Source organism: Cetorhinus maximus, chromosome 1, assembly GCF_964194155.1.
Source record: "Cetorhinus maximus chromosome 1, sCetMax3.hap1.1, whole genome shotgun sequence".
NCBI lineage: Eukaryota > Metazoa > Chordata > Chondrichthyes > Lamniformes > Cetorhinidae > Cetorhinus > Cetorhinus maximus.
In genome coordinates, this window is record NC_135879.1 from 170,345,820 (window position 1) to 170,369,697 (window position 23,878).

Sequence of the window (23,878 nt, forward strand, 5' to 3'; positions counted from 1 at the left end):
TGTGTGGGGCACATGTGGGACTGTGTAAGTGGCCTCAATATGATGAAGGCTGAAGAGGCAGTCTCCAGAGGAGATGAGGCCAGATGGTGATGTGAGGGTTCGTGTGAGAGAGCTTTTTTCAAATTCATTTACAGGATATGGGAGTCACTGGCTGGGCCAGCATTTATTGCCCATCGACTAATTGCCCTTGCGAAGGTGGTGGTGAGCTGCCATCTTGAACCGTTTCAATCCCTCTGATGTAGGTACATCTACAGTGCTGTTAGGGTGGGAGTTCCAGGATTTTGACCCAGCAACAGTGAAGGAATGGTGATATATTTCCAAGTCAGGATGGTGAGTGAGTGAGTGAGGTATTCATCACCGGATAACTAGCCTCTGACCTGCTCTTGTAGCCACAGTATTTATATGGCAAGTCCAATTCAGTTCCTGGTCAATGGTAACCCCCCCCAGGATGTTGCTAGTGGAGGATTCAACAATGGTAATGCCATTGAATGTCAAGGGGAGATTGTTAGATTCTCTCTTGTTGGAGATGATCATTGCCTGGCACTTGTGTGGCATGACTGTTACTTGCCACTTTTCAGCCAAGCCTGAGTGAGCGGTGATGTCCCGTGAGCTGGCAGTGAGTGAGATGCCAGTGAATGTGTGATGGGAATGTGAGTGTGTGAGTGTGGAGTGGTGAGATGGTTGCCATACCCTGGCGACACGGATGAGATAACTCATCCATTTTCTGCAATGGTGGCTGACCCCTTGTGTGCAGCATCGGCGCTGATCACCTCTGCCACTATCTCCGAAGCCAGAGTAGTGAGGGAGATGGGTATTCTGTGACCAGAACGGGGGTACAGAACATCGCAGCTAGTCTCCACCGTGTCCAGAAGGCATCCCAGGGATACGTCAATGAATCGTGGGGAGGAGGGGCAGGGGCTGTACTCTTGGCCTTTGGGGACATGTCTCCATGGGCTGCAAGCATTGAGATGTGTGCACGCAGCTGCAGTTTAAATATGGCACCCTGCGTGGGGAAGCGGTGAGGTAACAGTGTGGCAGGCAAATGAGATGCTGCCTGTCAGCGAAATAGCGTGTTTCTTGTGTGGCTGCATAATTAATGAGGTGGGAATGGGATGATACAGCGCAAAAAGCCACCATTGTGGCCGATGGGTAAAACGCCCTGTTTCCAGCCCATTGCCGCACTTAGTGCAAATCTGGGATGATCCCGCCTAAGGTATTCACAAATGTCTCTGAAAGATTTCAGTTTTTATAGACATGAATGAGATGAAAAGCAATATGTTCAAAAAAGGAAAATGCCCCTTTACCCTAGGTACCTTTTAATGTTGCAACAAAATATTGCAATATCTAATTAACCAATTAGCAGCCCCCAGTGGTTCAGAACTTCACTGGATCAATAACCTCACCAAAATTTAAAGCACACCACAAAGCCAGGCTCACAAATTGACCAGATATACTCTACACAGAAATGTGATTAATGGTCTAAGTGACCTGCAACCTGCTGAAAATAAGGGAAGAGTTTTTATTTCGATATTAATGATGAATCAATTCTAAGACTTAAGAAAAGAACATGCAAATAAGATAATAGTGTAACTAGGAAAAAGAGGGAGTGGAAACTGAAGGGGGAGAAAAAAATGCAAACCTTCGGAGGCAAATCTAAAATGAAACTGAAACACTCAGTGGCTATGTTAGTCCCACAAGTGGAAACGCCTAATATACACTCCCATGAGCGTTCATTTTAACTGGGTTCAAGCTCTGGGTGGGTGTAGGGCAGAAGGGGAATCAAACCCACCCATCATCAGTTTTAGGCCTGACCTATTTAACTCCTGGGTCTCATTTACATCTCATCAACCAGCTGGCCTCTCAAAACAGGTGGTAAGACATAACTGGCCGGTGGCCGAATGATTAAAGTTCTGCGACCCGAAGGCTGGGAGACAAATGGTGACAGTGTATCACAGATGGAAAATTGTGGGGGAAGCCCAGAGCAGAGGAAACCCCCTGGCCTGCGTTTCTGGATCCCATGAGGAAAGTTTAACCCTTTGTGGTCTCTTCAGCCTTCACAACAGTTTTCACAAAGTGGGTAAAAGCTTGAAGCTCGAAACTCGAAACGTTAACTGTGTTCCTCTCCGCAGATGCTGCCAGACCTGCTGAGTTTTTCCAGGTATTTTTGGTTTTGTTTCACAAAGTGGGTGTTGAGTCAGACACCCATCCAGACCACCTAGTAGGATTATGAATTGCATATTTGTGTGAGACTCCTACCTGATTTAGGTAGATGCTTCTTTTGCCAGAATAGTAACATTAAAATCCCACCGGAGCAAGTAATTGGGCCACTCATGTTTAACTGCCCCCACAACCCCATAATTACCCCTCTTTGTGTCAGAACTATGTTACGACGAAGGTTCTATATCTGGAATATCAAATTACCTCCTTTCCCTGAACACACACAGACCTACCCCACATCCCCTAACTCAAGAAAATGGACACTAAAGCTCAAGTCACTTATGTTAGTGTTCAAAGCAAAGAGCTGCAAAGTACCTGACAAGAAAATAAAATACTGTTCCTGAAGCTTGGTTGGAGGCCAGACAAGGAAATATCAGAGAGGGAGGGTGGTAAAGCGCAGAGAGGTTAAACTATATTTGCAAACAAAACAAAGGTGTTCAGCAATGACAGGCGATTAACTAATCCGCATTTTGTCTCCCCATTTAGAGAAAAGGTCGCAGTCTCAAATTAATACAATATACTAGATTGGAGGGAGTACATGTATCACAAAATCACAGAATTTTACAGCGTAGAAGGAAGCCATTCAGCCCAACGTGTCTACACCAGCTCTCCAAATGAGCATTATGACCTAGTGCTATTGCCCTGCCTTTTCCCCCGTACCCCTGAACATTGTTTCTATTCAAATAATCATCTAATGCCTTCCTGAATGCCTCGATTGAACCTGCCTCCACCACAATTGCAGGCAGTGCATTCCGGACCCGAACCACTCGTTGTGTGAAAAAGTTTTTTCTGACGTCACATTTGCTTCTTTTGCAAATCACTTTAAATCTGTGCCCTCTCGTTCTTGATCCTTTCACGAGTGGCAACAGCTTCTCCCTGTCTACTCTGTCCAGCCCCGTCATGATTTTCATGATGATCTCTACCAAATCTCCTCTTAGCCTTCTTTTCTCCAAGGAGAACAGTCCCAATCCCTCTAATCTACTTTCATAACTGAAGTCTCTCACCCCTGGGACCATTCTTGTAAACCACTTCTGCACTCTCTCCAATGTGTTCACATCCTTCCTTTAATGTGGCGCCCAGTACTGTACACAATACTCCAGCTGAGGCCTAATGAATGTCTTATATAAATTCAGCATAACCTCTCTGCTCTTGTACACCATGTCCCTATTAATAAAGCCCATTAATATGCTTTATTAACTGCTCTCTCCACCTGTCCTGCCACCTTCAATGATCTATGCACATATACACTCAGGTCTTTTTGTTCCTGCATCCCCTTCAAAATTTCACCCCTTATTTTACATTGTCTGTCCATGTTCTTCCTACCAAAATGCATCACCTCACACTTCTCTGCATTGAACTTCATCTGCCACCTATCTGCCCACTCCACCAACTTGTCTATGTCCTTTTGAAGTTGCACACCGTCCTCTTCACAGCTCACAACGCTCCCAAGCTTCGTATCATCTGCAAATTTTGAAATTGTTCCCTGCACACCAAGATCTAGATCATTAATATATATCAGGAAAAGCAAGGGTCCCAATACTGACCCCGGGGAACTCCACTACAAACCTTCCTCCACCCTGTAAAATATCCATTGACCATTACTCTCTGCTTCCTATTTTTCAGCCAGTTTTGTATCCACGTTGCAACTGTCCCTTTTATTCCAAAGCAATAACTTTTCTCACAGAGATAAAAACAAAAAACTACTGCGGATGCTGGAAATCCAAAACAAAAACAAAAACAGAATTACCTGGAAAAACTCAGCAGGTCTGGCAGCATCGGTGGAGAAGAAAAGAGTTGACGTTTCGAGTCCAATGTTCTGTTGAAGGGTCATTGGACTCGAAACGTCAACTCTTTTCTTCTCCACCGATGCTGCCAGACCTGCTGAGTTTTTCCAGGTAATTCTGTTTTTGTTTTTGTTGTGTAACTTTTCTCACAGGTCTGTTGTGTGGCACTGTATCAAATGCCTTTTCAAAGCCCATGTACACCGCATCAACAGCATTACCCTCATTGACCTTTTCACTTACCTCTTCAAAAAAAACTCCAGCAAGTTAGTTAAACACGATTTTGCCTTTAGAAATCCATGCTGGCTCTTCCTTATCAACCCATGTTTTTCCACGTGACTACCAATTCTATCCCGAATAATTGTTTCTAGAATCTTGCCCACCGCTGAAGTTAAACTGATTAGTCTGTAATTGCTGGGCTTATCCTTACAACCATTTTTAAACAAGGGTGTAATGTTTGCAATTCTCCAGTCCCCTGGCACCACCCCTGAGTCTAGGGAAGACTGAAAGATTATGACCAGTGCCCCTGCAATTTCTAATCTCACTACCTTCAATACCCTTGGATGCATCTCATGGTCCTGGTGCCTTGTCAACTTTAAGTACTGACAGTCAATTCAACACTTCCTCCTTATCAATTTTGAACCCTTCTAGTGACAGTTTCCTTGTCTGTCACCATGGCCTGGGTGGCACCTACAACCTTGGTAACGATGGATGAAAAGTATTCATTAAATACCTCAGCCATGGCCCCTTCGTCCATGTGTAAATTCCCTTTTAGACCCCTAATCGGCCCTACTCCTCCTTTTACCACCTTTATATTATTTATATGCCTATAGAGGGCTTCCCCTTTATGTTGGCTGTTAGGCTTTTCTCATAATCTCTCTTCGCTTCTCTAATATGCTTTTCCACCTGCCTCTGAACCTTCTGTATTCCTCTTGGTTCTCAATTGTATTTTCTGACACCAGTCATAAGCACACTTTTTCTTCATCTTAATTCCTATCTACTTTTTCATCCAGGAAGCTCTGGATTTGTTTGCCCTACCTTTCCCTTTCAATGGAATATACCTTGACTGTGCCTGAACCAATTCTTTTTTGAAGATAGCCAACTGTTCAGCTACAGTTTTTCCTGCAAATCTTTTGTTCCAGTCTATCTGGCTCAGCTCAGGTCTTGCCCCATCGAAGTCGGCTCTCATCCAGTTAATTATTCTTACTTTGGATGGCCTATCGTCCTTTTCTATCATCATCCTAAAACACACATTACAATGATCACTGTCTCCTAAATGTCCCCCCACTGACACTTGATCTACTTGGCCCACCTCATTTCCAAGAATCAGGTCCAATAGTGTGTCTTTTCTTGTTGGATTGGACACATACTGTAGAAAATTTTCCTCAACACAACCTAGGAACTTTTGCCCCTCTTTGCCCTTTACACTAGCACTGTCTCAGTCTACATTTGGGTAATTAAAGTCACCCATTATAACTACTCTATAATGCTTGCAACTCTCTGCAATTTCCCTGCAGATTTGTTCTTCTACGTCCTTATCACTATTTGGCAGTCTATAGACTACACCGAGCAATGTAATTGCACACTTTTTATTCCTTAGCTCTAGCCAAATTGGTTCTGCCCTTGAACCCTCTGGGACATCCTCCTTCTCCAGCACTGCAATGCTCTCCTTAACCAATACTGCCACCCCTCCTCCTTTCCTTCCTTTCCTATCTTTTCTGAACACCTTGTACCCGGGAATATTTGGCACCCAGTTCTGCCCTTCCTTGAGCCAGGTCTCTGTTATCACCACAACATCATATTTCCACATGGCAATCTGCACCTGTAACTCCTCAATCTTATTTACTATACTCCATGCATTCACATTCATGCATAGTTACCTTGATTTAGATTTTGTTACTTTCTCCTTCACCCCAACTTTATCTATTAAGTTACTATTCTCTAAACTAGTGCTATCTGTCCCTCCCAGTAGTTTGTGCACCCTGGTATTCCTCTCTAATATTTTCTCTTAGTTCTCACACCCCTGCCAAGTTAGTTTAAAGCCCTCCCAACAGCACCAGCAAAACACTCCGCAAGAAACTCAGTCTGGGCTCTGATCAGGTGCAACCCGTCCGGCTGGTACAGGTGCCATCTCCCCCAAAGCCAGTCCCAGTGTCCCAGGAATCTAAAGCCCTCCCTCCTGCACCATCTTTCCAGCCACGCATTCATATGCCTTATCCTCCTATTTCAGTACTCACTGGCACATGGCGCTGGCAGTAATCCAGAGATTACTACATTTGAGGTCCTGCTTGCTAATTTTCTACCTAGCTTCCTAAATTCTGATTGCAGGACCACATCCCCCTTGCTACCCAAGTCATTGGTACCAATTTGGACCACAACCTCTGGCTGTTCACTCTCCCCCAGAAGAATATCCTGCAACCACTCTGACATCCTTGACTCTGGCACCAGGGAGGCAACATACCACCTTGGAGTCATGCCTACAGCCACAGAAACACCTGTCTGTTCCTCTAACTAATGAATCCCCTATTACTATTGCTCTTTCTTTCTTCTTCCTCCCCTCCTGTACAGCCGAGCCGCTCATGGTGCTAGAAACTTGGCTCGGCCTGCACTCTTCTGAGGAACCAGCTTCCAAAAGAGAAAACCGATTTGTGAGCAGGACCCCAGGGGCCTCCTGCGCTATCTGCCTACTTCTCTTGAACTGCCTGGTGGTCACCCATTCCCTCTCTGTCTCCAGGCCCTTAAGCTGCAATGTGACCACCTCTCCGAATATGCTATCCATGTAGCTCTCAGCCTCACGGATGTGCCACAGTGACTCCAGCCGCCGCTCAAGCTCTGAAAGCTGGAGCTCAAGTTTCTGCAGTTGGCAGCACTTCCTGCACATTTGGTTGTCTAGGACACCAGTAGCATCCATGACTTGGCACATATTACAGGACACACATTCCACTCGTGTGCGCTGCCATGCCGTGTCTTAATTCTACTTCCCTTATGTTATCTTTATTCTACTTTGGATTATTTATATAACTTTATTATATTAGCCCTAAATTTCCCTTATTCCTGGCACTTCTCAGTTAAATCCAAGTATAGCTACTTGTTTTAAAAATACTACATTTTTCTAATTTACTCACTAAGGCCCTACGTACCAAGGCCGCTGCTCTTCTTTCTGAGGAAAGGTAGAAAAGGAAAGGATTACCTCCTCCCTCCTCACCGATCTCCCTTAGTTACCTCTGCTCTCGAACTCTTGCTGCTTGCCGCACTGTTTTTATAGCTCCTCTGTTCTCCTCTAAGTTCTGCTGACTGCTTGGCTTGGGGTCCTCCTCTCGCACTTTCCTCTAGGTGCTGCTGACTGCCTGTCCAAGGGTCTTCCTCTCACACTCTTCTCTAGTTGCTATTGACTGACTGTCCCAGGGTCCTCCTCTTGCACTCTCCCCTCTGTAGAGGAGATATAGATGTGGGCCTTTGGACAATGTTGAGGACAGAGGTGAATAAATATGTTTTTCACCTGCTATATATCCCTGGTATTTTCTGTTTTTGTTTCAGATATCCAGCATTTGCTGTCTTTTTCTCTTTTTAATTTTCACATTACGTTTGCATTGGAGTGTTTTGATTCATATGCTTCCAGTTGAATTTCCAGGCACTTTTAGAAGGAATTACTACTCCAGGATTATTTTCTCCATTAGTTTAAAAATACCAGCTGCAAGTCAACAAAGCGGCGATAATTTTCCACAATATGTTTTTCCATCAACAAAATGGTTACTTATCTAATCGGCAGATTGAGTCTTTATCTATCCTGCACTAGAGATGAATTTTTAAAAAAAAATCATAGTTCATTAAAAGAATTTAAACAATCTCTAATTTTCCTGATTTATGGTGTAAATACCTTTAACAGAAATAAAATCAATGTTATTATTTCCATATTTTAATTACTGCAATAGCCTACAGTGAGTTCAAGAACCTTGGGTAATTAGACTTTGTTAATTACAATCTATTGGAGTATTCCTTTTGGCCTGTGACTGCTGCAATGGAGAATCTTGCCTTTAAATTGGGGGAAATCCTGATCCTAAATAGAATAGATGACACATTTATGAAAACCTGTGGGAGATGATTTGTGTTCCACAAGTGGACTGACTGCTGAGTGAGTTATTTTCACAATTTAACATATATAAATGGTATTCTGTGGGTTTTCATAATATAACCTGTTTACACTATAAAAATGAATTTGACAACGGCATTTAGGCAAAAATACAAAAAGACTAGAGCAGTGTGCTATAATCTGTCATGGTGTGGATTCAGAACAGCTAAAGGAAGTATGAGTCATAGTAAGGTGATCGTTGAGTGGCAAATGCCATGAATGGTCGCACTTTGATAATTTAGAAGAAATTTGTCCTTGGAGGGAAAGACCTCTCAGTAATTGGAATGTGATGTGCCCTCCAGTCAATATGAAAAATATTAATGGAACAGTAAAATGCTTTTATAGCGCATACACTGTCATGTTTTTTCTCCTAAAATGTAGTTGATGAATAAACATTTTAAACAATTTAATCATAATATGGCAAATGATTAAATCTGAACTTACTTTCTCCTGTCAAAAATTATAGCCTGCTGGTCTTACCAAAATATATACATAATATATGTTACGTTAATTTGAAATTTTGTGCTCATCAAGATGAGGACCTGTACTGTCAAGAATCTATTACTTTCCTATCTTGGTATCCATCCATCCATCCATTTTCACACCGCTTCTCCGGGTGAGGGTCGCGATGGCAGTAAGCCGAGCACGGCTGATCAGACTTCCTTTTCCTCAGCCACAGATTCCAGCTCCTCCTGGGGGATTTCCAACCATTCCCAAGCCAGCCGAGAGACGTAATCCCTCCAGCGTATCCTGGGTCGGCCTTGAGGTCTCCACCCAGTGGACCGTGCCTGGTACAGCTCCAGCAGGAGCTTACCAGGGGGGCATCCTTATCAGATGCCCAAACCACCTCAGCTGGCCCCTCTGGAACCGAACGAGCATGTCTCTACTCCGAGGCTCTCCTGGAATGCCGAACTCCTCACCCTGTCCCAGAGAGTACATCCAGCGACCCTGGTACCCACAATCCTTTCAGTCATTATCCATAGTTCATGACCATAGGTGAGGATGGGGACATAGATCGACCAGTAGACCAACAGCTTTGTCCTAAAAGTCAGCTCCTGCTTCACCACCACGGACCGGTAGAGTGCCCACTGCACTGATCCGCTGGTCAATCTCACGCTCCCCCTGCCATCACTCGCGAAGAAGATCACAAGATACTTAAACTCCTCCACTAAGGAAAGCTGTTTCCCACTCACTTGGAGAGAGCAAGCCACTCTTTTCTGGGAGACAACCATGACCTCAGATTTGAAGGTGCTGATTCACATCCCAGGCGCATCACACTTGGCAGCGAAACATTCGAGGCAAGCTGGAGATCGCAGTCAGATCAGACAAGCAGCACAACATCATCTGCAAACAGCAGAGATGCCGCCCTCAAGCCCCCAAACTAGATACTCTCCGTACCTCGGCTGTGCCTTGATATCCTGCCCATGAAAATCACGAAGAGGAGTGGAGACAAGATGCACCCTTGGAGTCCAATGCCCAACTTCAACTAATTGACTTAACGCCAAGAATGCGGTCACATCTCTCACTCCGCGAATAGAGGGACCCGATAGTGCGCAGAAGCAGCACCGGCACCTCATATTCTCTTGGTATCCATTATCAGTGTTAAACATTCTCAAAACAGTTACAACACAGCCAATTCAGAATAAAGCTTCCCTTTGCTCAACTCCAAAAAGGTGTCTCAATGTAAGGGCACCATTCCAAATGGACCAGAGTGAATTTTCTTTTCTCAAACCCACCAGCTTCTCTGAAGAGAAGTGTTTTTTTCACTAAATTATGCGGAATGCTGTGACCCCCCCAACGGTTCATCAGTTTGAAGTTGAGGAATTGATGTTTTTAATATCTTTCCTTACTCCACCTCCAATCCATGTTACTGCTTACTCTCATTCTTACAAATAATATATCTGGGCCCGAATTTTATGACCGCCCCCCCCGCACCGCTGGCAGGTTTTTAGGCCTCCCGCATGAAATTGAAGGAATGGGATTCCCTCCGTGATCCTGCCGCCCTGACCACGCAATGATATTACACTTGGGTGGGCAAGGCCTTGGGTGGGAAGCCACCCCTTGCCCCAGTTGAGGCTCTTGAGTTACCAATTATTGGCCACTTAAGGGCCATTTCCTGCCTAGCCTTCAATTTTAGGCTAGCAGGAGGATTGACCTTGCGTGGGGAAGCCCAAACATCAACAGAGTTAGATCTTGGATGGGAAGTGGAGGAGCACCTCCATCAGAAGCCACTTCTGAAGTCGGGCCCCCAAGACCTGGTGGCCTCCGGACCTCCTGCCCCCAACCCGGCCTCTCCCGTGGGACCCCAACCATCTCCTTCCTGCCCTCCAGGCCACCCTGGGACCCTTTAAACTTACCTGGGCCTGCATTGCCCAGCCTTAGTATCAGGCGTCCTGATGTACTTCCTCTTCTGTCCACTGCAGCTCCCATCACTTAAGGGACTAAGGCCAGACTTCCCCCCAAGTGAGGGACGGAAGTCCAGACTGAAGCCACTTTACGCTCATTCAAGCATGAAATGGATGTGGGGCAGTCAGAGTCAGCAGGGATGTGTTCCTTGCCGACGTTTCAGATGGCGGGAAGCAAGACCCTGCCATCCAAAAAGTTCAGGCGCTGGATATTAAATACACAGGTCAGCGTTTGGAGTCACACACATATTAAGGAGAGGGTGATAAGAGTGGAGCAGAAAGAAGAAAACAGAACAATAAACCTGGTCAGAGTGACATAGATACCACATGAAGATAAGACAGAGAGATAGAAAAGATGGAAGACAAAAACAGAAATTTAAATAAAACAATGTGAGTGGGAAAGGAGAGAGGCAGTTGGTTAAAATGTATATTTTCTTTGTCCATGAGCAATGCCACAGGCTATCAACAATTTATAATACATTGTGAGTTGCACGGTGTAATGTTGCTGTATTTATAAATTAGCATTCATCCAACTAACAGTGAACATTGCCACTGGAGAGGTTTTGGTTTTCTATTTACCTTTAGTTTTTTGAAGAATATCAATGCCTACATGCTCTATTGAAGGGGATGTATAATAATATTGCTAAGGATGTGATGGAAAATGTGCAGAAAATCACAGAACAATGGTAGGTGAAATTGTGAAATTCAAATGCATGGACATGAATAAGTCCCAAGTCAAAATCATGACTGGCCCAATCAGGGCAGATGAGGAGAATCCGTTCCCGTTGGCAGAAGAGTTGAGATCCAGAGGGCACCGAATTAAGGTGATTGGTGAAAGAAGCAACAGCGATATGAAGAAAAACAGTTCATGCTATGAGTGATTAGAATCTGGAACGCACTGCTTGAGAGTGTGATGGAGGTGGATTCAAATTTGGCTTTCAAAATGCATTTGCATAGTGATCTAAATGGAAAAAAATTGCAGAGTCACAGGGAAAGGGTGGAGTAGTAGGACTAGCAGAGTTGCTCTTGCAGAGTGCTAACGTGGATGCACTGGGCTGACTGGCCTCTCTGCTGTAACTATTCTAGAATTTTAGGTGCTGGATTTTCCAGCAAGCTTGCCCATGTCGGCTGCACAACCACTCGCACAACCTTCAGGAGGGCAGCCTCCAAACTGTCAGCTTCCACACCCACCATCCTATTAAGGATGGTAGTTGGGCTTCCCAGGCTGCAGGACCAATCAGAGGGCCCGCAGCAACGTCAGGCCGGCAGCCTCACTAGGAGAGGCAGGCAGTCAAACTTGAGGGTTCCTCAACATGGAGGTGCCCTCAGTTGCCTGCATAGAATTCATGAAATAAAGAGGCCAAAAGCTGGTATGGACATCGGGGAAACCCTCCCGCAGGATTAGTAATGGATGGGGCTGTGAGACTTTCATTCCTTCTGACACCGTAACTGGGGCACTGTGAATCTGGCTCAAATTGCCACTCACCTGTTGTTCAGTGGCCACCTTAATTGAGCTGACAACCTCTGTACTCGTTGGGGGCTGCATAGGCATGGGGAAAATACCAATGCCAAATGTCCCCAATGTGGACCCTTAATTGGATTAATTCGCTGCTCACCTCCTTGGGAGTTGGCTCCTGACCTTGTTCTCCGTTGAAGGTGGGAATGTCTTGGGGAAACCATCCTAATGCACCCCCCCACCCTCCGCCCACTCCCCCCACCAATCTCTCCAGAACTGGGAAAATCCATCCCTATGATTCTCTTTAGCCATTCTGATTTCCTGCACTGGATTTAATTCTCATAGTCCACTTGCAGCTCGACTATCTTTTCTTTCATAGTTCACACAAAGCAGGATCCAATTTGCTGGTCTTCCTCTCCATAGGAGGTCAACTCTGGTACAGCTTAGCAACATCAATGAGAAGCATTAGGTCTGTTTCCAAATGCATGCTGACGATATCTAGCTCTGCTTCCGTCTTTAAATTAAAGGCAAATCAAGCAAGATCTAAATGATCCAAACTGTCCTGCAGCTCAGTGTCTTCAAAGCTGAGCTATTTTTTTTGGCTCTGAGCAGCTGCTATCTCAGACTTGATGTAGTGCTGAACTCCAAGCTCAGCTGCTCCCCCTCGCATCTCTATTATCAAAACAACTTCCCTCTACTTCAGCAATATCTGTTTCTTCCTAGCAGCTCCTGCCTCACACACATGCTTTTGTCATCTTGAAGCTCAACCTTTCAATTACTCGTTAATTGGTCATCCACCTACAATGCTGCAGCCCACGTCCTGAATATACAATGCACTGCATTCCCATTGCCCCCACCTTCTGCAACTTCACCTGGAACCCATACCACAGCAAGCCAACTTCACAAGTTTTCTTACTTTAAGATCTTTCCAGACCCCTCTCTTGTTCCTCCTTAATGATCTCATCCTGCTTTACATCCACACATACACTATCGACCCCTCTTAACACTGGGGTGACCCTTGTCTCTCGCTGCTCCAGTCATCACGCTCCTGCCCCCTGAAACTTTCTGCCCAGCTCTCTCTACCTTGCTACCTCCCTCTCTCCGTTTTGAAATGGCACCTTTGGGTTCCACCCATCTGTGAATTTTCTTAGAGTTCATAAGCCTCAAAAAATGTCAGCTTCTGGTTAACAATCCCGCTGAGGCACCTCCCATCATCTCGTATTCAGGAAATTATATTTTTAAATCCCCACGTAGTTAATTTGCTGTGCTAAACTTCACTGGCCAAGCATATACATAATGGAACTAACCTCATGCTGCAGAGGGTAAGTGCTGATAAGCACAGGATGTCACGAGGCTGTCATGTAACAATGAGTCACTTAACCTAACCATGAGTATCCAGCTTTTAAAGATAAAACTGGCATTACTTTTTCAAGTTTATTTAACATAAACATGACATTGTTCTGGTGTATATTAATGAAGAGTGTAGGAGGGCATGCCAGAAGCAGCACCAGGGTATTCCTAAAAATGGGGTGTCAACCTGGTGCAGTTATAACACAGGACTACTTGCGTGCCAAACAGCATAAGCAGCAAGTGATAGACAGAGCTAAGCGATCCCATAACCAACAGATCAGATCTAAGCTCTGTGGTCCTGCCACATCCAGTGGTGAATGGTGGTGGACAATTAAACAACTCACTGGACGAGGAGGCTCCACAAATATCCCCTTCCTCAATGATGGAGGGGCCCAGTGCAAAAGATAAGGCTGAAGCATTTGCTACAATCTTCAGCCAGAATTGCCGAGTGGACGATCCATCTTGGACTCCTCTGGAGGTCCCCAACATCACAGATGCCAGTCTTCAGCCAACTGATTCACTCCACATGATATCAAGAAACGGCTGAAGGCAACGGATAGTGCACAGTCTATGGGCCTTGAAAACATTCCAACAATAGTACTGAAGACCTGTGCTCCAGAACTTTCCACGCCCCGAGCCAAGCTGTTCAGTACAGCTACAACACTGGCATCTACCCGGCTATGTGGAAAATTGCCCAGTTATGTCCTGTACACAAAAAGCAGGACAAATCCAACCCAGTCAATTACCACCACATCAGTCTACTCTCAATCATCAGTAAAGTAATGGAAGGGGTCATCAACAGTGCTATCAAGCAAAACTTGCTTAGCAATAACCTGCTCACTGACGCCCAGTTTGGGTTCCGCCAGGGACACTCAGTTCCTGACCTCATTACAGCCTTGGTTCAAACATGCACAAAATTGCTGAATTCCCAAGGTGAGGTGAAAGTGACTGCCCTTGACATAAAGGCCACATTTGACCAAGTGTGGCATTAAGGAGCCCTGGCAAAACTGAAGTCAGTGGGAATCAGGAGGAAAACTCTCTGCTGGTTGGAGTCATACCTAGCACAAAGGAAGATGGTTGCAGTTGTTGGGGGTCAGTCATCTCAGCTCCAGGATATCACTGCAGGTGTTCCTCAGGGTAGTGTCCTCAGCCCAACCATCTTCAGTTGCTTCATAAATGACCTTCCTTCCATCATAAGGTCAGAAGTGGGGATGTTCACTGATGATTGCACAATGTTCAGCATCATTCGCAATTCCTCAGATACTGAAGCAGTCCATGTCCAAATGCAGCAAGACCTGGACAATATCCAGGCTTGGGCTGACAATTGGCAAGTAACATTCACGCCACACGGCGATGACCCTCTCCAAAAAGAGAGAATCTAATCATCGCCCTTTGATGTTCAGTGGCATTACCATCACTGAATTCACCACTATCAACATCCCGGGGGTTACCATTGACCAGAAAATGAACTGAACTAGCCATATAAATACTGTGGCTACAAGAGCAGGTCAGAAGCTGGGACTCCTGCAATGATTAACTCGCCTCCTGTCCCCCCCAAAGCCTGTCCAGCATCTACAAGGCACAAGCCAGGGGTGTGATGGAATAGTCCCCACTTGCCTGGATGAGTGCAGCTCCCACAACACTCAAGAAGATTGACACCATCCAGGACAAAGCAGCCTGCTTGATTGGCACATTATCCACAAACATTCATTCCCTCCACCACCTATGCACAGTAGCAGCAGTGTGTACCATCTACAAGATGCACTGCAGGATGTCACCTGGGCTCCTTAGACAGCACCTTCCAAACCCATGACCACTACCATCTAGAAGGACAAGGGCAGCAGAATGATGGGAACACCACCGCCTGGAGGTTCCCCTCCAAGTCAATCACCATATTGACTTGGAAATATATCGCCATTTCTTCACTGTCGCGGGGTCAAAACCTCCCTAACAGCACTGTGGGTGTGCCTATGCCACATGGACTGCAGCGGTTCAAGGCAGCAGCTCACCACCACCTTCTGAAGAGCAACTAGGGATGGGCAATAAATGCTGGCCCAGCCAGCAAAGCCCACATCCTGTGAATGAACAAAATAGAATTAAAGGTTTTGAAGCTAAATGTGAATTGGTGTTTTCTTGTGGGCAAAAGAACATAAGATTTTTATTGGCAAGAAAGAGATACTCATTTAAGATCAGCACTAGAAGCATAAAGAGGGTGATTTAGAAGAAATCCATTACCACAGATGACGAGTTAGAGATAAGCACAGCATTTAAGAGGAGGACTAAATCATTTTAATATTAAAGAGGACTAGGAAAGAGTAAAAAAAGGAGGGATTAAGTATAGCTCTGGTATGGAGTTTACAGTGATGCAAGATGATGAGCTAAAATGCCTCCTTTGCACTTAATAATTCTGTGGAGAACAGCTGTCAACAATGCAAGAAAACTGAATCAATCACTGCTTCTGTCTTTGTTAGCCCATGACACTTAATCTGTGTTCAATTTTTCATAGGCTCATTAATTTCTTCAAATTGGTCCCTCTGATATTGAGCACCACTGTGTTCAAATGCAAGCTTAAATAACCCATAGAATGACAGACAAATAGCAAGGACTACTAAATGAATCCTGTATGTTTTTATTATTTTAAAATCTTAATTTAGAAGACTTCACTCTGGAAGTACCTAATGGATGGCATGGAGAAGTATACCAATTGGCTGGATTGAAATTTGGGGCAGGATCTGATTACAATGGGTCCCCAGCCCTTTACCCCCACGAACAGTAATTCCAACAGCAGGGGGCAGGTGCTTTTTGCATCTGCTGCCTTCCGCCTAGTGTCACTGAAAGAGGCAGGAAAGGCAGAGTGATATTATCCACCAGCTCAGCTTTTCTTGGAGCCAGTGTTAAGTATTTCTACAAAACTGGGGAAGTAGAGCCCCAGAGTCAAACCCTAAAAACAATGGTGTCATTCCTTGGGTTTGTTCCAAAGCAATTCCAACCATCAGTTGATGTGATTTGATGCTGCTCTGAGATCCTTAGCCTAATATTGTGAACACCTGAACAACATCATAAATAGAGGAGGTGCACACCCACTCTGTGTAAGTGCCCTTGTCCTTGAAATTTGAGAGGGTGTCAGTGCTGAGGTTAAAGAAATTTTAGGGCCTTCCTGATTAAAAGAGTTGCTTTCTTAATGTGAATCTGGGCAGTTTTAAATATATTCAGTTTGTCATTCTGTTTTAATAGGAGCCATGTCGGGCGGATTTAACTTCCAGGTTACAGATGGATTGAACTTTGCTCCTCGGCAGATCTTTAGCATTACTGCTGGAGCACTGGTCATAAACATGGAAGCGAACAATGGTTTAAGAGTCTTTCCAGGTAAGCTGTCGGTTCTTCAACACTGTTTTGGTCAATTTTATGTTTTGCTGAAGTGCTGCATATGATGAAATTGTCTGTCACTGAAACAAATACAGATTTATTTGCAAATATTTTTACGTGAAATGTAACAGCCAAGTGAGGAGGGGTAAAAAATGACTCCCCTACCACTCCAAGTCTGACCATAACAGGATTATTTTTGTGAATTTGTAAGGATGGAAGAATTTACTCACCGTCTAGGCTTAACCATTTACGTGCTGATTGCAAAGAAGCTAGTCTTGCAGGCTTTCTTGAATTTAAAACAAAAAGGGGTTAGTTCTTATTGAATTAAAAACCCACTAGGTAAAGATATAAAAATATTTGAAAAGTTAAACCCGCGTCTGACCTTTGCAACACACGCACATACACACACAAGCATGCAGAATTACAAGTTTATAGTTGGTAACTACTTTCTTAGCCAAATTAAATCCCAATGCAAAAAGTAAAAAAAAGAGTTCCTTGTTGATACCTTTGACTGTGGCTGATTTCTCCACAGTGGTCTTGAGATTTCAGGAGTTGAAGTGCATATAAACCTGCAATTGCCAGAGACAATTTATATTTTAAACGTAACCTGTCTTTTCCAGAAGTTGGGTCCTTGCGATGGAAATTCACTATCTCTGTGCTGGATTTTTAAACTGTAGGAGATAGAGTTTTAACTTGGGAGAGAATAGAAGGGAGCTTGTTGTTGCTTTGTTAGCAGCTTTCCCAGATAACTACCTGTTTTAGCAGCTTGCCTGCTGTATTAAAAGAAATTTCAAAAATGGTTACTCCAGTCACATGACCTCTCTCCCTATAATGATTTCATTAGCTGATATCTGAACTGGCTGTGGCTATTGTCCCGTGGCCTATTATGTCCCATCCATTAGCTTTTGAATGATTCATTATCTACCTTGATGAGATAGGAAAACACCTTTCATATAGCTATTGTCCTGGTAGACTTCCTGCCTCTGCTTAAGAGGTAGCCTTATAGAAGTGTAAATGTGAGGTCCAGTACAGTTTCAGTAAATCTTTTGAAGTAGTTCTTGATATCAGCAGGCGTGAAATTCAACAGAAGAATGTTGTGGTACGTCTGAATTGTAATTCACATTGGAGTTTTCCAAAAACTGGTCAACTTGTAATACCATATGTCAGGTGACTTGTGGCAGCTATCTTAAGTCAACGTCTTTTCTTGCTTTTGAAATATCCTTTTTAAGTAGTTCAATATATGTTTGATCAGCCAATAAAATTACAGATGAATATAATTTATGCACAAGTCACATCATCGTGAGAGAAAAGCTTGATTTTTTTCTTTAAAGGACATGCATGCAGTAGCTGACCAAACCTATCCAATTCGTACCCGTATGTCACTTCACTTCAAGAACAAAAAAAAATTATAAAATATAAAAATAGGAGCTACTGAATTGGAAGTTGTGAATATATTCAGCAAGCAGGGAAATTTCTATAAGTTATCATAATGAATTTGAGTATCATTTCTGCCGCCATCATGAATACCACACCTTCCTATACAGTAATCTATTCATTGAATGTTTATGATCAAGATAGTTATTCTTCGGTACTTGAAATAATACCTTTTTACAAATAGTACTTTGGTCTGGTATAGCAATCTTTCAACATAAGCTTGATCATATGAAAATATGAAAAGACAGGAACAAACAGGCTGATCCATTGACCTCTCTTCCAATGTCGTTGTGTAACTTCAACACAACATCAACCCCATCTCTCCCTTCTACTTATAAGCTATACAAATTACAGGGAGAACCAAATAAATAAAGAAAGGAAAACATAGATCAGCTAGGGAAAAGCTGACCCCAAAGGTGATCAAATGAGATCTGGAAGGCTCATTTCCCCACCCTGCCCCAATGTCCAGCTGCTTTCTATAAGCAGGTTTGTGGCCACACTCTAGAACTCATCCAGCTCCTTTTTGAATGCTTTCAGTGAACTTGCTCTCACTGCTCCCTCTGGAGTGGCACTATTGTGCCACTGTAGCAGAAAATATATCCTTAACATTCAGTCCTTCATTGGCTGAAAACTAATTCCTGAGGCCTGTTCTCCAGATAATCAAAAGATTGGACAATATCAAGTTTCAGCATACAGTGACAGAGTCAAAATCTGATCTAATTTTTGGGCTATGCTTCAGGCACAACATGCTTGACAAGTTAACTTGGTGACAGAAAGATCCATTTAATAAGTTATCCTGTTGATGGTGGGGCAAACATTAAAGACGTATGCTGCAGTAATATTTTTTGCAAGAGATTATGATTAATCTTAAAACACTTCTGGTTCAATTTTTGTTAATGTAGCATCTTCTACTATGTGCTTTTTAATCTTCCCTACACCTTCAGGCTTAGCAAACCTTACAAGCCTGTACCCCTGATAATGTCAACAATACTTGTTGCTTTAAACAAAATTTGTCAACTGTTTTTAACCCAGTATACAGATGGTAAGCTACAATTAAGTAAGCATAGCTCCTTCCTATAAAAAAAAATGAAACTTCTTGACTGGTGCTAAGAATGACGCTTAAAATTTCTAAAAGACGGGAAGAGTGAGCTTTAAAAATCCACAAAATGATATTGTCATGGTGAGAGCAGCAGCTGTTGTGATCTGATGATAGCAGCAACAGCATGCATGTATCTGTTACTATGCTGGTCGAAGGCCATAGATTTCTAGGATTGTGCTGAGTGATAGGAAAAGACTGTATAGATTTTCCCAGAGAACCATAAATTCCAAAAAAAGTTGTTTGGGGGTTGGGTGGCTTATCCCTTGGGGCACTAGGAACACAAACCCACAAGCTTCCATTCTGTGAGCATTAAGCTCCAATGTAATGAGCTGTCCTCCTTTTATTGATTTTCTGTTTGTTCGCTCATCTCAGTTCTCTGAACAGACTTGAGCATATGCCATGTTCTTGTTTTAGTATTTTGTGCAGAAATGCAGAACTTCTTAAAGTAATTGCCCAGAAATGTGGTTATTTAGTCTTTAAAACAGAAAAGGTCATGTTACGGCCCTTTATGTCTACATTCTGGTGTCTTTGTGTTTAAAGCAAAACTATTTTGAACAACCAGTAATGTTCAGTAAACAAGCCTGTAGGCCAGAACTGTATTTGTTAAAAAAAGATCTCCTGATTCTTTGCAGTCAAAGCAAAGAGGGCGTTTCCATAAGCATGTCAACTCTGTGAAGCGAAGCGTATACCCTTGTGAGTTGGAGACTCTGATAAGAGATGATAAAGTTACCCTTTATTTCGATTTTAATAATACACCAGAAACCACTTGAGATACCTGCCATACCCTCATATCTGTTCCAAAAGGCAATAAATACCGCATTGTCAGGATATTGCATTCAGACTAAAACTAAATGGTTCTTTACAGACTGCTGGACAAGCAAAAAGACACAGCTTGACTTACACAATCTATAAACTGAATGCAAAGAAAAAAATGTTCAAAATCTTTGTAATTCTTTTCAGCCATATTTGATTGAGTCTCAAAAAGCAGTTTATGTGGAGATGACTATAGAATCCTTCTTAACTACCATAGGCAGTGCAAAACAGGAAACTGGAGACCCACAGTTGCTCCTCCATAAATGTCTGCCTTTACTTTAATATTATACCTAGCTTATTTGATCAAATTAACTCTCAATGGTCAGATAGTTGAGATGTGAGCCATTTCTAACACTCAAATACAATGGGAACAGTAGTTTCCAAGCCATCTGCTGGGATGTTTGACACTTCAAAAATAATTCCTTGGCTGAGAATGTGAGAAGCACTATCTAGCAACAAGTGAAATCCTACCTTGCGTGTTGGTGGTCTTTTATGAATCAAAGCATTTGCATTCAGGTTAATTTCTAAAGGGATGGATTTGAAAAACAGAGGGCTTGAATCAGATCTCATTTCCATTTTACAAAAAGGATATAGAGGCAATGGATTAGGTGCAAAAAAGATTTACTAGAATTATACCAGAACTGTCTGGGGTTCTTGAAAAGAGAAGACCATGGGTTGATCTGGTAGCAATCTTTGAGATTATGAATGGACTTAATGGAGTAGACGTACAGCAGATGTTTCCATTTTCAGGCAAGACCATAATATAAGATGGTCATTAATAAATCCAATAGGAAATTCAGAAGGAACTTCTTTAACAAGAGAGTGTAGAATATGGAACCCACTACCACATGGACTATTGAGGTGAACACCATAGTTGCATTTAAGGGGAAGCTAGATCAGCATATAGAAGAGAAAAGAACAGAAAGAATTTGAAGGGATGGGAGGAGGTTCATGTGGAGCATAAACACTGGCATGGACTTGTTAGGCTGAATGGTATGATTCTGTGCTGTAAATATTTTATCATACTTTATAAAAGTAGCATATGGTTTACAGGGGCATTAAAGGCACATTTTTCCTTGAGCTGCAGACTACGAAAACACAGCTGCTATACTGTTAATCTACCAGTATATTTAAATAATGTACATTTTCAGCCTCTTTCGGTGCAAGTCCCTTAATGGTTCAGTGATTTAGGATAGAATTATTTAATTTGTATACTCACATGCTTAGAAACTCCCATGCCGCTTCTAACTGGCATGAGTTGCAATCAATATATTAAAATACTTTCTTTCAATGGACCAACAAATTGATTAGTATCAAGCACCAAACATCTGCATTATTTACTGATCAGTGAATTAGCCTATGACGTGCAAACAAATGGGTTAGAGTCTGCACTATTAATTTTAATGAGAGTTTATTTCAATTTTGACTCTGGTTCTGAAACCCTTTATATCTAGGGTTATATAGCAAATAGAGGGCAGAAATCTCCAAAAACACTATAGCCAACATGAGAAACATTTTCTGATACTGTTTTTCTGTTTAATATGGACAGCCTAGACTGATGAAAATTTAATTTTACCTCAGCTATACATCATCCTGTCGCAGATACAATGCCGTAGTCGTGATTTGCAACAATATAAAAGTTGATTTTTTTTTATATATAGGCAGTTCCAAAAACAAAAATTGTTGAAAACACTCTACAGATGCTGCCAGACCTTGAGAGAGAAACAAAGTTAATGTTTCAGATTATTGACCTAAAAAGACCATCAACCTTAAATGTTAACTCTGCTCTCACCACAGATGCTGCCTAACCTGCTGAGTGTTTCCAGCATTTTCTGTTTTTATTTCAAATTTCCAACATCCCAGAGTATTTTGCTTTTGCAGTCCCAGAAGCAAACTGGCTCTCGAGTCAATAATGCCCCTTTACCTCTTTTATGCAGCTTGTATATTGCAGAAGCACCAACGCTGTCTCCGGCTCTTTTGCTGCCCTTCTATATTACTCGACAGGTTGCAAATCGTCAGAACAATATTTAGTTGTTTAAAAGCTAAGCGCTCTATTTTCTGCCTGCAAGAACTTCCAACTAAGCTGGAACCTGCATTAGCTGTTCTGTGCACTTAGCCTGCCCAGGGACCAGCAGAAACAGCAGTACTTCTCTCCAGTAGTAACATGGATATTTGCCATTTGGAATGATGCTGAAGAAGAAACACCAATACCATGTCAAAAGGCAATTAGCTTGGCTCAATACAAGTGGTTATTGCTGGTTGGAGATATACGATATATGAAAGACACGATTAGGTGGTATTTGGCACAGAGGCACAGGATATACCCCTCATCTACATTGGTACCATCAGTTTCAGCGGATATGTTGGTAGCAGTTTAGCTAAAATTCAGAGTTGAATTTTACACCAGTTTTCGAACAGTAATTCGAGGAGATTGACATCTATAATGTTGGGAGGATGTGAAGCCATTGTAATGGGCCGAGATGGATTTGGGCATGGGATTGATGGGTATAAAAGAGTGATAAAGTTTGTACACATGCCCAGATTTTTGCTTCCAGGTCGGTTGCACGGAGACGGGACAATTCTCGTTTCTGCGAACTCGACCTGGTCTGTCGGACTTTCAGTCCTGGTGGACAAGCTGATTTAGAAGTCGGGGTGGGTGACCCGGAAGAATTGAGGAAGATGCCAGATATGGAGGAAGGCTGTATGGCCACCCAACACCCTTTGCCCTTATGCCTGCCATGCCAAATCACCTGGTATCTACCATGGGCAGACCTGAGGACCCATACAGAGATGAGATAAAATAAAGGTGTGTCTATTGCAGACTCCACTATATTGAAAAAAAACTCTCATTCATATAAATCCAATTACTACATTGACATTCCTTCACCTAAACAAAGCCTTATAACAACAAACATTTTGTTCAAGTGCACAATCCCTTATAACAACAAGCATTGGAATTCATAGTCCCACATGAGAGAGTCAATAACCACTTGTTGCTGTCAATCAATCTGTGAAATGACAGGCATCCTACTGTGAAATCAGTCTTGTAGCACTAATCCAGTAATGGAAACCCTTTGGCTTAGGTCAGTAGGTGAAATGGCAAGCAAGTCAATTTTTTTAACTCCACATATTTTTTTTTAAAGATTTAAATGCCTTGAAAGCTTGACAGCTCCCTTAACAGGCACTCTTGACAGGTGTTTCTGACAGTTTTGACAGGCCTCTTGACAGTAATGAGTTTATGCACATTTATGTACATTTTTAACAATTCCAAAGGACACCTGACCTACGCCAAAGGGCACCTTAATTTCCCCAAATGTCCCCATGACCAAATTCAAAGTGGTTACTTCTCCAAAGGGGTACCCTGGCCAAATGAATCTACAAAGTTCAGACCAGCTCTTACCAGGTCTAATCTGCACACTTCGGGTTTCACACTGCAAGGCTACCAAAATCACACTTCAGGGGAGGCAGCTAATGATCTAAAGGATGAACTGCCTCCGTAAATGTGCACGCACAAAGCGAACCCTGTCCCCATTCCCGCCCCCGCGTAAATGGGAAGAGCTGAGTTCAGAGGTGGGACTTGGGCTTTTTGGGCAGTTCTGCTATTTTCATCACAACAGACAAAATCTGGGCCCTGGTCTGAACTTTGTAGATTCATTCGGCCAGGGCACCCCTTTGGAGAGGTAACCACTTTGGATTTGGTCATGGGGACATTTGGAGAGGTTAAGGTACCCTTTGACGTAGGTCAGATGTCCTTTGGAATTATTAAAAGTGTACATAAATGTGCATAAAAAGTGCATAAACTCATTGCTGTCAAACTCATTGCAACTG

General features: G+C 43.0%; 1 protein-coding gene across 1 annotated transcript in view; it reads left to right on the forward strand.

Moving 5' to 3' along the window:
- LOC144685388 (chondroitin sulfate proteoglycan 4-like) overlaps positions 1 to 23,878 on the forward strand; it is a 142,499-nt gene that overhangs the window by 59,731 nt on the left and 58,890 nt on the right. The window contains exon 7 of the mRNA XM_078549800.1: positions 16,573 to 16,704. Coding sequence (XP_078405926.1) covers positions 16,573 to 16,704 — 132 coding nt within the window. The remainder of the gene's footprint in view (positions 1 to 16,572; positions 16,705 to 23,878) is intronic.